The 14,598-nt window shown below is 28.5% G+C and overlaps 1 protein-coding gene across 1 annotated transcript; it reads left to right on the top strand.

The window, feature by feature from the left end:
- Positions 1 to 338: 338 nt before the first annotated feature.
- Positions 339 to 5,108, top strand: LOC130445390 (nose resistant to fluoxetine protein 6-like). The gene is made up of 11 exons (XM_056780984.1): positions 339 to 903; positions 2,208 to 2,422; positions 2,608 to 2,684; positions 2,887 to 3,080; positions 3,230 to 3,396; positions 3,456 to 3,621; positions 3,674 to 3,870; positions 3,989 to 4,118; positions 4,175 to 4,361; positions 4,743 to 4,885; positions 4,950 to 5,108. Exons 1-11 carry the CDS (start codon positions 754 to 756, stop codon positions 5,058 to 5,060), a joined length of 1,737 nt encoding a protein of 578 aa, XP_056636962.1. The 5' UTR covers positions 339 to 753; the 3' UTR covers positions 5,061 to 5,108.
- The last annotated feature ends 9,490 nt before the right edge of the window (positions 5,109 to 14,598 follow it).

Here is a 14,598-nt window from a genome sequence, read left to right as displayed (position 1 = left end):
AGACAGGAATCGAACTTACTAACATAACCTTATTCTTTAAATCTTTAAATTTCTATATTAACCGTTTTCAAACATACCCCCTGTATATACTTGTTGCTTAATATATTCATTAGTCGAATATTTGATTGCACCTCGTATCATTTTGATAACGAGTTCATTAATTTTAATACATTTACCACTGCAGGTATTTATAGAAAATCACCAAGTCACTATCTTCCATAATATTAATTTGTAAATCATGAATTTTTACTTATTCGTACTTATTTTCATTTATCCAATGTTTATTACAGTTTCTATTTATAACGAATTTGAATTATTAAAAAAATTAAGAAGCATAAGTACCAGCGATGGTGTTTCGACACAATGTCGATTAACAATATCTTTGTTTTTAAATAAATTGAATGATACCAACGATCTTGATGGTATTTGGGCGTTGCAAAGTAGGTAAAACAAAAAACTACTTTATCTCAAGTACTGATTTCTATCTCATTGTTTTTATATTACGATATTTAACACGTTAATCACTATATTACATTTTAGTTAATCGAAATTTTTACCTTAAACAAAATATCTTAGTTTCCTCCGCCATATTGTGAAGTTCCATGTACACCGAAAATTTCATAATCACATTTCACACAACTTAATCACTAATTTTCATATTCACATATTCACAACACATAAATTGACTAAAACAATATATTTCGATTAATTTTCACAGTGTTTGATGCTTCTTCTAAAATACCGGCGGGAGTTATGTCGTACAATCTCGGCGAATTGGGAAACTTTGAACAATGTATCGAAATCAATTCCATAAATGATCATATAATAGGAAAATACTGTTTAGGACATGTAATTTTCAACCGTTCACTAATAGAAAATAATCGAATTTATTCCCGAGATCACGTAAGTATTTCAATCGGTCACTAATAAAGGAGGGATTCAGAAATTATCGTTTTCCCGCGCTACTGCGTTAAATGTCTAATAAAAAACTTTCGAGCGCAGTGTTGCCACTCGAGGAATTGTTGGTAAAACTAAATTTGCTATAAAAATGTAATAGATTTGATCCTTATTACTACATAATATAATATAATAAATTTGACTAAAATAATATAAAAAACAACACGACAAGGTAAGAAATTTAATCAAAAAATATTTTTTCACGAATCTAACAATATGGCAACGTTGTGCAGAAATACCGCTTTTGGCGTAGCAAATAGGAGAAGCCAATTAAATTTGTTTTTACTAGTCACATGATATTAATCACATATTGATGTGTAGTATTAATTGTTTTTTATTTTTCGCCAGTAACATATGAGAATTGCAAACGAAAATAGATATCGATATAAATATGAACAGAAAATGTTAGGTTAAGATATTTTAAATAACCCAACTTAGTCTCAAGTTTGTTGAATAGACAAGTACGTTCAAATTAACGGGAAATTGTTAGATAAATCATTTGATAAAAAAATGATAGGTAGACAACCAATAATACACTATTGTAAGACATCATTGACATTTGAAAACGTGTAATTATTCACTTAATATATTGTGTAAAATGATTATTTTCATGAGTTTGGTTATGTTAATATTAATTTTATCGGTTCAATTTCAATAATAAATATGTGAATATTTGCAAGGAAAATTATTTTTTTATCTTTACTTAATAATGAAATTTCACGCGTTCGTATTAACCTTTTCAAAAACATCCGTTTCCGATTCGAGCGAGTGTTTATAGTACAGTTAATGTGGATTTTAATTATATGTTATTTTATTTCAACATTGTATTTACAATCATACTATCAAAAAATTTACCTCATTTTGTTTCATAATCATATTGATATCTTTAATGAAGTATGTCTACTTGAGTTAGTTGAAGCATAGGAATATTTTAAAATACGTATCAAATTAAAAGCTCAATTTTACGTTAAAAAAACTTTTACATTTTACTATATATTATCAATAAAATGATAGTATTTTCTTTATAATCGATTTTTCCAATAAACAAACACATATTTATACCTACTAATAATAATGTGTGGTAAATGAATTTTAATACAACTTTGACTGAACTATTATAGTTTCATTAATCGAGTACAAGCTAAGGCAATGTTGCCGGTTTTTCGACGCTCTTGCTAACGAAACGAATATAATTTTCAATATCTCTATTTTAATGAATCTTTACTTTATTCCTTCGGGAATATTTTTAGATCTACTTAAAAAATATTATGTTGCACGTAGCTGATGGATATAATAAAACAAAACGTTGTTCGTGGGCATTATGTTTACCTAGCAACTGCTCTGATAATGATGCCGAAAAAATTTTAGAAGGATTAGACACTTTAGGTCTTACTTCTACATCTGTAACATGTCAAACTTTTATTGAGTCATATCCGAAGTTAGATACGGACGCCATTATTGGAATGTAAGTACGTGGAAAGATGAATGTAAAAGAAATTTGGCAACATGTCAAAACACTACGAAGATTATAGGAACTTTATAAATCAAAATAAATTAATAACATCTTAATTCAATTTACAAGAGTTTGATATAGGAAAGGTAAATTTTTTAAAAAAATTAAGTATATATCAAGTTTTCCTTTTTTTCTAGAACTATATTGTGTCTCTATATGTTGATTGTAATAACATCAACAGCAATAGATTTAGGATTAAGATCTAAACGAAAAGGTGAGTATCATATTCAGAAAATATTGGAAATTAAGAAAAAACAATTCATAAGATAAATAATATCCTGTATTTATATTAATTTCATTAATTTAACTATCTTTCAATATTTTTTAATATAGGCAACACACTATACAATCATATGGTACGTCATGTGTGTTGCCTACCTATCTTTGATATACAAGATATTTTTTCTTTGTTTTAGTAATGATTCACCCTATATTTGTATCATTTTCAATTTATACAAACGGTAAAATATTATTTGATGTACCAAAACGAACTTCTAAATTATCTTGTCTGGACGGACTTAGATTTATAAGTATGTTATGGATAATATTCAAGCATGTATACATGGTGTATCAGGAAATGACGATTATAAATTTCAAGAATTTCATCGAGGTAAGTGAGTAATTAAAAAGTATCCAGAAGAAATATAGGAAATGTAATAGAAATCTACAGGGAAGAGTTATTACTTTGTTATACAGGGTTTTTCAATAATAACGGTCTAATAAAATTGTACTAATACATTTATTTGTGTTTGTTTTTAGTTTACAGAAGTGATATACAGTATGTTATTGATTAGGGGAACATTGGCGTGCGATACTTTTTTATTAATAGGAGGAATTTTAGTAACTTACGTATTTTTTGATAAAAATATGAAAAGTAAAATGACTTTTATCGAGATTATGAAACATTATTTACATCGATATATACGGTGAGGAAAAATCTGGTAAATTCGATTCGTACAAATTAAGTTTTAATATTTTTTGTTAGTTTGACACCCGCGTTGGCTGCTTCGATACTCGTTTTCACTACATTGGGGAAATATATGGGATCTGGACCCCATTGGAGTATATTATTAGCAAATATAAAAAATTGTCGGAATTATTGGTGGTCTTCAATACTTTACGTACAAAATCAAGTGAACGTCGAGGAAATGGTAACGAAACCAAAATAATATTACATAATTAATATTTGTAGGACATTTTCAGTGTACTGTTCATACTTGGTATTTAGACGTCGATATGCAGTTATACATTTTATCGCCGATAATATTTTGGTTATTTAGATTATCTTACAAAATAGGAATCGGTACGATAATTACGCTAATTATTCTTTCAATTACATTATCTTTCACTAGAGCTTATATTTACGAAATGTCCGCAGTCGAAACTGCGTATTTTATAAGGTAAGTGTGAAGAATCCGGAAGGTTTACTGAAAACTCATTAAATCGTGCAACGCCGCTTGGTAGTTTATCTGTATACTATTTATGAGATTGTATTTATTGTTTACTGAAACATTTTAGAGGCTCCGCTACTACGTATCTAAACGAATTTTACTATAAAACAGAAACCAGAGCCACTCCGTGGTTTATAGGAACTATTTTAGGTTATATATTAGCTACAAAAAAACATCTACACGTAAAATTGTCTGGGGTAAATATTTCGGCGTTGGGCATTAAGCAGGATTACTTTCATTTAAATATTTTCAGATTTATTCTCTAATTTTATGGTTATTAAGTTTGATAATAATAGTGGTATGTATATTCGGAGACTACAATTCATTAAGACGAGCGGAATATCGAAGATTTGAAAACGCCTTAAGTATAGCTCTATTAAAGCCTACTTTCGCAGTAGCCGTTTGCTGGATTATTTGGGCATGCGCTACGGAACAAGGAAGTGCGTCGTCGTAATGTATCTATGTCATAGACACCGTTGCCAGTTTGTTAAAATCGTAACGTAAATCAGGTTCTGTGGGTAAAACGTTGTTTAGGGGTATTTCAACGACAAATTTAATTATTTAAATGATTTACTGATCGATAAGGTTGATAAAAATTTGGAAATGAGTTTTAAAATATAGTCGATAAATGCAATAATACAATAAAAAAATAACTTGACACAATTTGACTGTACTATAACAATTCGTATAGACGCGCGCCAAATTAAACTTCACCAATCGAATGTTTTTAAAAAGCATAGTAGAAATCCACAGACGTGTAAATTTCAACTTGGTACGAATCATAGAACTGATTTTGTTACAATAATATTTTTAACTTTTAGGTTTTATAAATCAATTTTTATCTTTACGATTATTTCAATTTATGAACAAATTCAGTCTCAGTATCTATCTTGTACACCGACCATTGTTACAATTGATATTTTCCGCTAGTAAAAGCCCGATTTACTTCAGTGTTTTTAATATAGTAAGTAATTTATTATAGTCGTTTAGCAAGTTACCTGACTGAAAGTGAAAACTATCCATTTTAGGCTTACGATTCGTGGGGAATAATGTTGTTAAGTTTTGGGCTGTCAATTATTTGGATCTTGTTATTCGAATATCCCATGCTTTCAATGGAGAAACTTATTTTTAAAAAATAAATTTTTATTGTAATTAATTTGCGAAAAATTGGACGTTGACAACTGACAGTACTTTTATTTATCCCTTATCCCCTAAAATCACTCGATTTCATGAAACACACCACTGTGGAGAATGAAAAAAAAGTTTAAAAATATTGGAAGCGTTGGGATTTGAACTCGATTCATTTAAACAACAAAAATTGTCTTTCAACCCACTTTTACTGTGCACCACCGCCATTTTGTTAATAGGCGTTCAGAATCCAATATTTGTACTGGAAAATTTAATTTTAAAATAAATATCAAATCAAACTACCTAATTACGTTAATTATACAGTTTTTTCCTAATTTAATTGGAAAAAAATACATTTTTATATATAATTTGCGTATTACAAGTATTTTTGTTTATTTCAAATCGGGATTTTTCAATGTTAACTTCCTTCCGATATACTTCCTGGTTTATTCTGATTCAAAAGAAGGTAAGAGCAAGGACAACGCCAGCGAATAATTTATTTTTCATGAAATCCTTGCGTATCCACTCGACTGTGACGATTTGTTGGTAAAACAGCAACACTAGAGGTTTAAAATGAAACAAATATTTACAAATAAATATCTCATTAGATAAAACAATTTGATAAAAAAACAAAGTCAATTAAACGTTGTTAAAAATATTTAATAACACGAAAAGTCAACGACCCCTTGAAAGAGTTCTTAAGTCAATATTTGTTCACAAGATGGCACAATCGATAAATCCAAAATAAAGACCCTGTACTGGAGATTGCAATATGAATAATGATTTACGAGTGTTCATGAACATAATTTGCATGGAATATTAAGCCTATCCAATTAAATTGTCCGTCGTTCACTTCCTCTACTTCCCGAAGACAAGTTTTTCATGTTTACGATAAGATTAGTCTGTCTATACAACCGACCAAACGGTCATTTTAATAAAAGTGAAAGTATTTAACTTGAAGGTTAACAAATATAATCAAATATACGAATACTTTCGTCTAAATTTTAATTACAATTTAGTTAATCTAGTTAAAAGTACAAAATTTTATTTCGATATACAGATAGACGCCCCTAAATATCGGCACAACACAATACATTCAATGCAAATCGCGTCGTATAAATATTATTAATATTTTATAACAATATATAATAACAACAGTAATTTTATAACAATTTTATCTAATATTTTTATTTGTTAGTTTTTAAAATGACCGTACTGTCTATCAAGTAGTCACTTCCAAATAAATTATTGAATTTACAAACAATTGAAGCATCAAGGTTCTCCTGCATGGCCTACTTAGTTCAACGATGGTTGACCCTTTAAAGGCTCAAGGTTCGTCTCTTGGTCTACGTACTTCAAGTCCAAGCTACACATGTTCTTGATTTTTTTTTTATTTGTTATAATTAATGAACTTCCCAGTGAATTTAACTTTATTCGATACGCTTACCACGTAAATATTCAAGAATATACGAGAGTTGTTTTTCAATTTATTATTTTTTTTTTTAGTTTTGACCTCAATTTTACAAACAATATGTTAATTTCTTCTTATTTTTCCAAATGTTAACGTCCATACATTCTATTTAAGTGATGGGTTTATTTTTAAACAATTAATTAAACTAACTAACCTAACCTAATTTATGAAATAACCGTCACGTCACGTGAAATCACGTGCTGTTACAGAGTATTGAGTTTTTTAAATTCTTACCGAGCACGTATGAAAAAAGGACGAAAAAAGAGAATTTTATTGATTAATTCCTATGGTAAAATGGTTAAAACGTCGATTTATAATATAAATATTGATAATACCTTTAAAATATTAAGTACAATGTTCCATTAATACGGCTCTGATATTTAACCTAAAATAGAAGATAATCTTGACCCTAATACAAATATTAAAAGTTATTGGGATAATGAAAATAAAACGTATACTAATAAAATGTTAACGGTCGTTTATTTATTAAAATTAATTAAACATAAGTCTTATTACTATAATTAGATAAGATACAATAGGTTTGATTGTGTTCGCAAAACTTATAATAATACTAATTATACAAGAAATGACATTAAAAGTTGTTATTTCCAAAATTCAAAACGTTTTTTTTTTCAATTCTTAATAACCTTCAGCTTTTTTCCATTTCAACGACCTTACGATCATCAGCTGTAGCACGCGCATGCGCTACAGATACGTATCTGTAAAGTTAATCTTTTGGATTTTGATGTGATTCAATCACCGAAACGTAAATACGTTTAATTAATCCCATAATTAAAGGCAATTATTGTATATTATAAAGTCTAACAGATTTCAAATTATACAATAATTACGGATCGTTACCAAATTGGATTACAGAATTGAATAATTTGAAACCGGATTAAGAAACCTCTCAAAAAGTGTACAACTGAAGTTTCATTATACATTATTCACTCATCAATCGAACAATCAATAATCAATCTCGTAAAACATACGTTGATTATAAATTAGAAAAATTAATATTCTAATTAAGTTAACGATCCAAAAATGTTGAAGTTCATTTTGAATATACAATCAACCAGTGTACGTTTCAATAAAACTTCGTCAATACAATGTGATGAATTAAGCTGTTCCACTGGATTCTCATTGTATTCAAGAAATATTTGTCCCGGCTGACGTTTATTAATTAAAATCCCATAAATTCTATAAAAATAGATATTTAATGATTATTTAAGGGTATTTAAGATCAATAATTCATATATTTATTTATATCAATACAGAACTATCTAGTACGTACTGGTTCGTATCGGATTTTTCTTACTAATTAAGCAGGATTGGCCTAAGCATTTTTCTATCTCTTGTTTTTCAAGGTTTATATATTTTTTACATACGTATGAAACAAATATGGTGTATTAGGGTACGAAACTACTGTTAATTATATATTTTTTCGAAATATAATTATTCAAGGATGTAAACCAATTTTTTTTATGTCAGGGATTGGTAAGCGTTCGATTATATAGTGAACTGTGTAGGTTTTTGTGATAAATATTTTTTAAATGTCATTATTCAAATAAAAGTAGTCAAGGGGCCAACTTAAAACTAATGATTTATCTTTGACGAATATTTATTTCCTAGTATTTCGTGAATAATTCGAAAATATTTGTATAAAAGTTTTTTCTTCGTTCAAAAATATCACTTCTTAACGTACAATCATCAAAAATACTGTCGAAAATAAGCTATTTCATTTAAAGTTTCTAAAAGCGTATTTACTCCAATATTATCGGCCCCCAGACTAAATTGTCAAGCTGGAATTGGGTAATAATAGGGCGGTAGTTTATTCATGTAACAAGTTATTAAAAAAATTATCATACAATTTAATTTCCAAACAATTCATACATTATAACATCAGTCAATTATTCTAGTAAAGCCATATTATTGCTCAATGGAGAATATTTATCATATTTATACCAAGAAGAATTATTATTTTAGTATTTAGCATTAGAATAATACATTTTTTAACGAATTTTGATATTTTAATATCGTATGTTAATACCTAAGCCGACCCTGTACATCGTCTACATTGTACCGCGTTAACTGTCCTACAACTGACCAATCAGATCCATAGTTTGTGTTACTATGGCAAATTGGCGCTAAAAAATACCATCGAATCGTAAGAGAAGAAAGATAATTAGAAAGTAGCGTGCGTGCTTGTGTGAAAAATAACAAACCACAAGTAAGTTTTTCATTATAATTTAATAACTAAAAGTTTTGTTTAAATATTTATACTGTTTTAAGTATATTTCTACAAAGTGTACGAAACCCAGATTTTCGAAGTAAACGTATTTGAATAATTATTAGTTCTAATTAATAATATAAATACAGGGTCACGTTCAAAACGCCTAAGGGTGTTGGTAGAGGTGTCGGTACCATACCTGACTTGTAGCTTACCTTGATCTGCTTGTAAGCTAACTCAAATAATCATCATAGTTTACCAGACAGCTTGGTGCTTGTAATATTAACTTTTTTTACCTCGAGTTGTGTCGATCAGATGGGTTGGGCATATATATATATATATGTGTATTTTAATAATTTACCAATGGGTTCAAAATTGTTACAACATAAAACGTATTCGTATAAATTAGTTGATAATAATATTTCGTAATGTACCAATTAAACTTTTCAAAACTCCGATTACTTATTATAAATACGACAATTATGAAAGAAATTAAACACAAACACGATTTTCTGTAATATAAATAATGCAAATGTCAGTTTTTATTGGTTAAATACGGTAAATTGTAGAGAAATTATCGCTCGGTAACTTAACCTCAAAATTTTACTAGAAGATAACAAGAAATTGTTTTCTCGTATAAAATCCGATGAATTGATCGATGAATTGAGTTCATTCGCCCTCAAAAATTAAATTACTTTCAATATTGCAGCTTCGTCGCGAAAGAACGTTTCGATATTTCAAAAATTGAACTACTTTCTTGATTTTTTGATCCGCTACGAACTTAACGATTAAGAGAATGTATTTGAAAGTACGTACATTTTATTTTTATCATGCTCGAGTTGTTGGTGATGAGCGCGTTCTTCTATTACAACAATTTCACATATTACCATTCATTATAGGCCAGTTCATAAAGTTTGAATCGGTGTTAAATATGTCGGACGAATTTTTTTTTATTAATGGCCTGCAATAGGTCAATTGATTAGTTTAATTTTCATTTGAATTGATTATTTTTAATGATAATTACCAAATTTATATAATTAATAATTTTTTTTTCAATTCAATACAATTTTATCGTTTAGAGATTAATACCAAATGCCCTTCCCTTTTTTTTTTCGTTTCTATTTACATCCGCTGACCATGATACATTTTCTAACATTTTTTTTCTTACAGTCCTACTAAATCTAGATAAATTTATTGCTCCTTAAATTGCATTAATAATTAAATGACCTGAATTCGCTTATAACTGAGGTGAGATAAATAACCAATGAGAAAAAGTATCTCTCAATGTATAATTTTATAAGTCTCCGGCTTTTCTCGCCGATACAGTGGCGGCGGGAATTTATTTTCCACAAAATATGTCACATCTCAATTTTATTAATCAGTTTTAACTTTTTTTTTATCGATTCCTTACTACTTTGTTTATAATGGTGAAATACACCATAAATCAAATAAATTTCCATTCACCAACTTCTATCGAACCTCCCTCGTATCACGAAATTAATATCATTTATTTAAATTACGACTTGGCAACGTCGCTTTTATTTCTTACTGTCACCTGTCATACTAACTAATCACCTATATTGGTATCAATATTGAAATTAATTATTTATATATTTGAAAAAATATTTCGATCCGCCTCTGTATACCAAACCGAAATCTGAGAGCCCAACCTAAAGTTTAGTGATCGCGGACCTTGGCCAACGCAACATACACACATTGTGACTGTCAATTTTTTTTGTATTCACACTATTAATTGAATCGGAAACAGCAGACTTGCTGGCCTCCTCCGGAAATCGAACAAGGCTAAAAATCTACAAAAAAAAAAAATCCACCAATGAAAACCTTCTAGATTATGGACGTCTTTTATTAACCACTTTTCGTTTATTTAAGACGTTTGGATAAGAATTAAAACATTCTCTATTAATAATAAGATTAATTCACGTTCCATTGTTAGCCATTTTCAGGTTCGTTTGCTATAAAAAAGAAGATGAAGTTTGTTGCAGACTTGACATTTAAAATAATTTATTTCGTAAAGATGTTTATACGGGTTTATTTTTTTATTACTATAAATATAAAATAATTTTTATAAATGTACCTTCAAACGAAACATTTGGAATATAACTGAAAGTTTAAAAACGTTGCGAGACGAAAAACATAAAATTGGGACAATATCGGCTTTGCGATGTTGCCAGTTGTGAAAATAAATTTTCTACTAATTTCTAAACGATTCAATTAATATAAATTTTTACTGAACGATACCGTTACAAAAATTGTTATCTAAACAAATTTAATTTAGTGGCGAGACGGTTCAGTGACCTACAGGTGGTTACGAAAACGTTGTAACCAGACACAACAAACGCATAATTAGCAGTAATATGCAATGTCTTCAAGTACACAGAAGCATCCAAGCGAAACATCAAGATCGAGGAGACATTATTCTTTGTTTGTTATCGTAAAAGCATAATATTATATTTCCGTAAATAAACAAATAAGATAATATGCGATCGGTTCCTAAACTGATTGGGAATTTGCCTCGCGAACGAAGCTATTCATATGACGTACACCCCTTGAAAATAATAATGGACTGCTCGGGTTACGTAGAAGTCCAGAGCCATCTTTATATTCAGTTCGTAAATAATTTCTGTGAATTTAAACACTATTACATTAATTTTAAAATAAATTTATGATAAATGTATATTTCTAGTATAAGGTACAACAGTCGTATTCGGTATTAGTCACATCAATAACAATTGCATTGAAAAAAATTATTACATTGACACAAATTCGCTAAAGCTGATTCATTATTGACATTTTCAGGTTGAACAACTTTTATACTACGAGGAGCGATCAGTAATTTTTTGTTTTAAATCTATTTGTATGAGTATTGATATGAAATTTGATATTTTTCGTTTCAAAATTAAGAGTGGTGTTTAATATATAGTCCGGTCAACCGCTGTAAGACTTTTTAAGTACTTTTTCTCTAAAAAAATATTACAAATTAATTTTGAAGAAAATCTGTTAGGTACGGCAACACTGTAGAATAATTTCATCAAACATCAAAGTCACCTGACAACTGACAACGATAGTCAGTTTCTAGCGTTAGTCTATACATAGTAGGTTATAATATGACGTTATACGTAAATAATTGATTTAAAAATGAATAAGAATTTGTATCGGCCATTGAGAATTAGATCACAAGGAATTCGTTGAAAAAACTGACGTAATATATTAAATATGTATATCGTATGAGAATATTTTTGTATAAAAACATGTTTACGTTTCAAAGTAGATACAAATACATAAACAACAGGAATTTAACGTTTTTAGGTATAATAATTATATAATTAAATGAAATTTACTTAGAACTATATCAATTCAACAAAACATCCGGTTGATATTTGTTTATAATATAGAAAAACTCGTGTAAACGCCGGCTATACCTAATAACAAGAAAAATATTTGTCTATAAAAAATTTTATTAGCATCAACAGATATTCTAACGTTCACTTCCGTGACAAGTTAAATTAGATTATTTATTGTTTATTATTTGATATAATTTTAATCGCACGATAAATTAATTAGTTGATTTCAAAGGTTAAGTACTTATATAATGACCTATGAAGGTATTAATTCAACAACGTACCACCCACGTAACAAAAAAAATCGAACGTACGAAAATCCACGTGGCTTATTTTCAAGTTGGTATTCATTCGCGTAAAAAACGATGTTCCAGACATACTGACCTACATTTGACATGTAGAACTCTTCGTAAATAATTGTGTCGAATAGTAGATATACCAATTAATGAGCGCGAGAGAGATAGCGTGACTTCACAGCAGGTATCGCCATCTGTTCGATAATAGCCACACGATTATTTTATTAGCGCCAACTCATCGATATTAGTCACACTTTATTTTCCGTGGCGTGTCTTTATCATTATTGTTAACGAATGAATTGTATTAATATATAATTTATTATAAGAAGTAAAAACAATTAATTATTAAAAAGTATTAGTAATCGACGTCGATTATTTTTAATAGCTTCTAATAAATACTTTCAAATATAAACTCCTACATTAGTCATAGTTTTTTTCGTACATAATATACGGGGTAACAAAAAAGTATCTAATCTGAATCTGAATTGAAAGTCTTGAAACCAGATTTCCTAGAAGGAAAATAGGGGTCGGAATTTATTAGAATAAGCTAGAAAATATATCTATCGGTGATTTTTTCTTGTTTTCTAACCTAAAAATTTCACTTGCAGTACAATTAATATTCGATATGGTTAAAAAAGGAAACACTACACCTTGATATTGAATTATTTTCGATTTATCTCAATTTCTAACACGTATTTTTGTATTTACGACAATAAACGTATAATTTTATAGTGTTTACATCAACTTTGTTGATTTTAACTGATGTTGCAATACGTAATATTATTATTATTTAAACCTTTAATGCCCGAGATATATTTACCACGTTTTAAGGTTATATATAAACCTAATTTAATCTGTTGATAAAACAAAATTTACACGTAACAAATCACATGATATTTTCAGCACGTATTCTCGTGTTATTTGTTGCAACAAACATTCCATCGAAACTAAAAAAACTTTAAACAAAAAGTAAATCATCCTTGAAAGAGTTTTAAAAATTTAATTTAGTATACAGGGCGTCCTATAAGTGGAATCGACAGCTGTCTAGATGTTGTGTAAGATTTAAATTGTTTCGAATGGATTTTACATCGTTAAAATAATGAAAATGATTGGAAATATTCGTTTTCGAACCACTCGAATGGATAAAACCTACAGAAGTAACCGAAACAATTGAATAATCTGAATATATTCAAATACGTCCTGTATATAAAAAAATTAAAACAAATGTTCTTAGAATGTGAGAATTTGAATAATTTACATTTTTATCGAGGGCGTTTTTATTTATTTAATCAAATGATAACGAATGTTTAATTCCCTACTAAAAAATTGCAAATAATTACGCAATCATACTACAGACAATTAAAAATTTAGTAATAACAACGAAAATCTATTTGAAGCGGCAACACTGTTTAGAATTAAAACGGACTGCTACGTCAATTTCTTCCCGTCCGATCGATTGATACTCGTAACATTTATGTACGTAATCACATAGTCAAAGGCCAAGTTGAAGAAAAAGAAGAGTAACCTATTTATTTTATAGAGTTAATATTAAATAACTACAAGTTAATAATCTAATTGTAATTGTGTGATTTTTGACTTTTCGCGTACAATTTAAAGTACTATCTCCTTTATCTGAATAAGAACGAGTCGAGATGGACGACGTGTTGCTATGGAAATAAATATTCGATAATCGAATTTAGTGAAGTGTTTGTTGTTGATTTCGTGATTTCAGCGAATCGTTCTAGAAACGAAATCAGTAATTTCCTATAATTAACATAGATTAGAAACAGTTGAGTTTAAAATTTTCTCAAAATTATTGAATTTTGTGTTCTGTGTAGTATACCGGGTCTTTAAAAATAAATATATTACATCAAACTATTTTTTTCTGTTTATCGTTTATTTTTTGTGATAAAATAGTGCATTTATTAAATAGTATATCATTTTTATATGAAAAATACCGATTGTATTGTATAATAAAAATTATAAAAGAGACCTTGCGCGTTAAAAAAAAAGAAGAACTGGTTGTTCGTACATATTGAGGTAGGTCACGGCACCCGACCATGACATATGAAAGGTGAAACTCGTTATGTTCATTGAAAGGTATAACAGCGTTGCCGATACGATGAATTTTTCTTCGAAACTAATTATAAACTTTATTTTTATAAGTAATCAACATTAGATTACTGTTTTTAT

This window comes from Diorhabda sublineata, chromosome 6, assembly GCF_026230105.1.
Source record: "Diorhabda sublineata isolate icDioSubl1.1 chromosome 6, icDioSubl1.1, whole genome shotgun sequence".
NCBI classification, from domain to species: domain Eukaryota; kingdom Metazoa; phylum Arthropoda; class Insecta; order Coleoptera; family Chrysomelidae; genus Diorhabda; species Diorhabda sublineata.
Note: the sequence above shows the minus strand (reverse complement) of the source record. Positions and strands in the feature narration are given on the sequence as shown.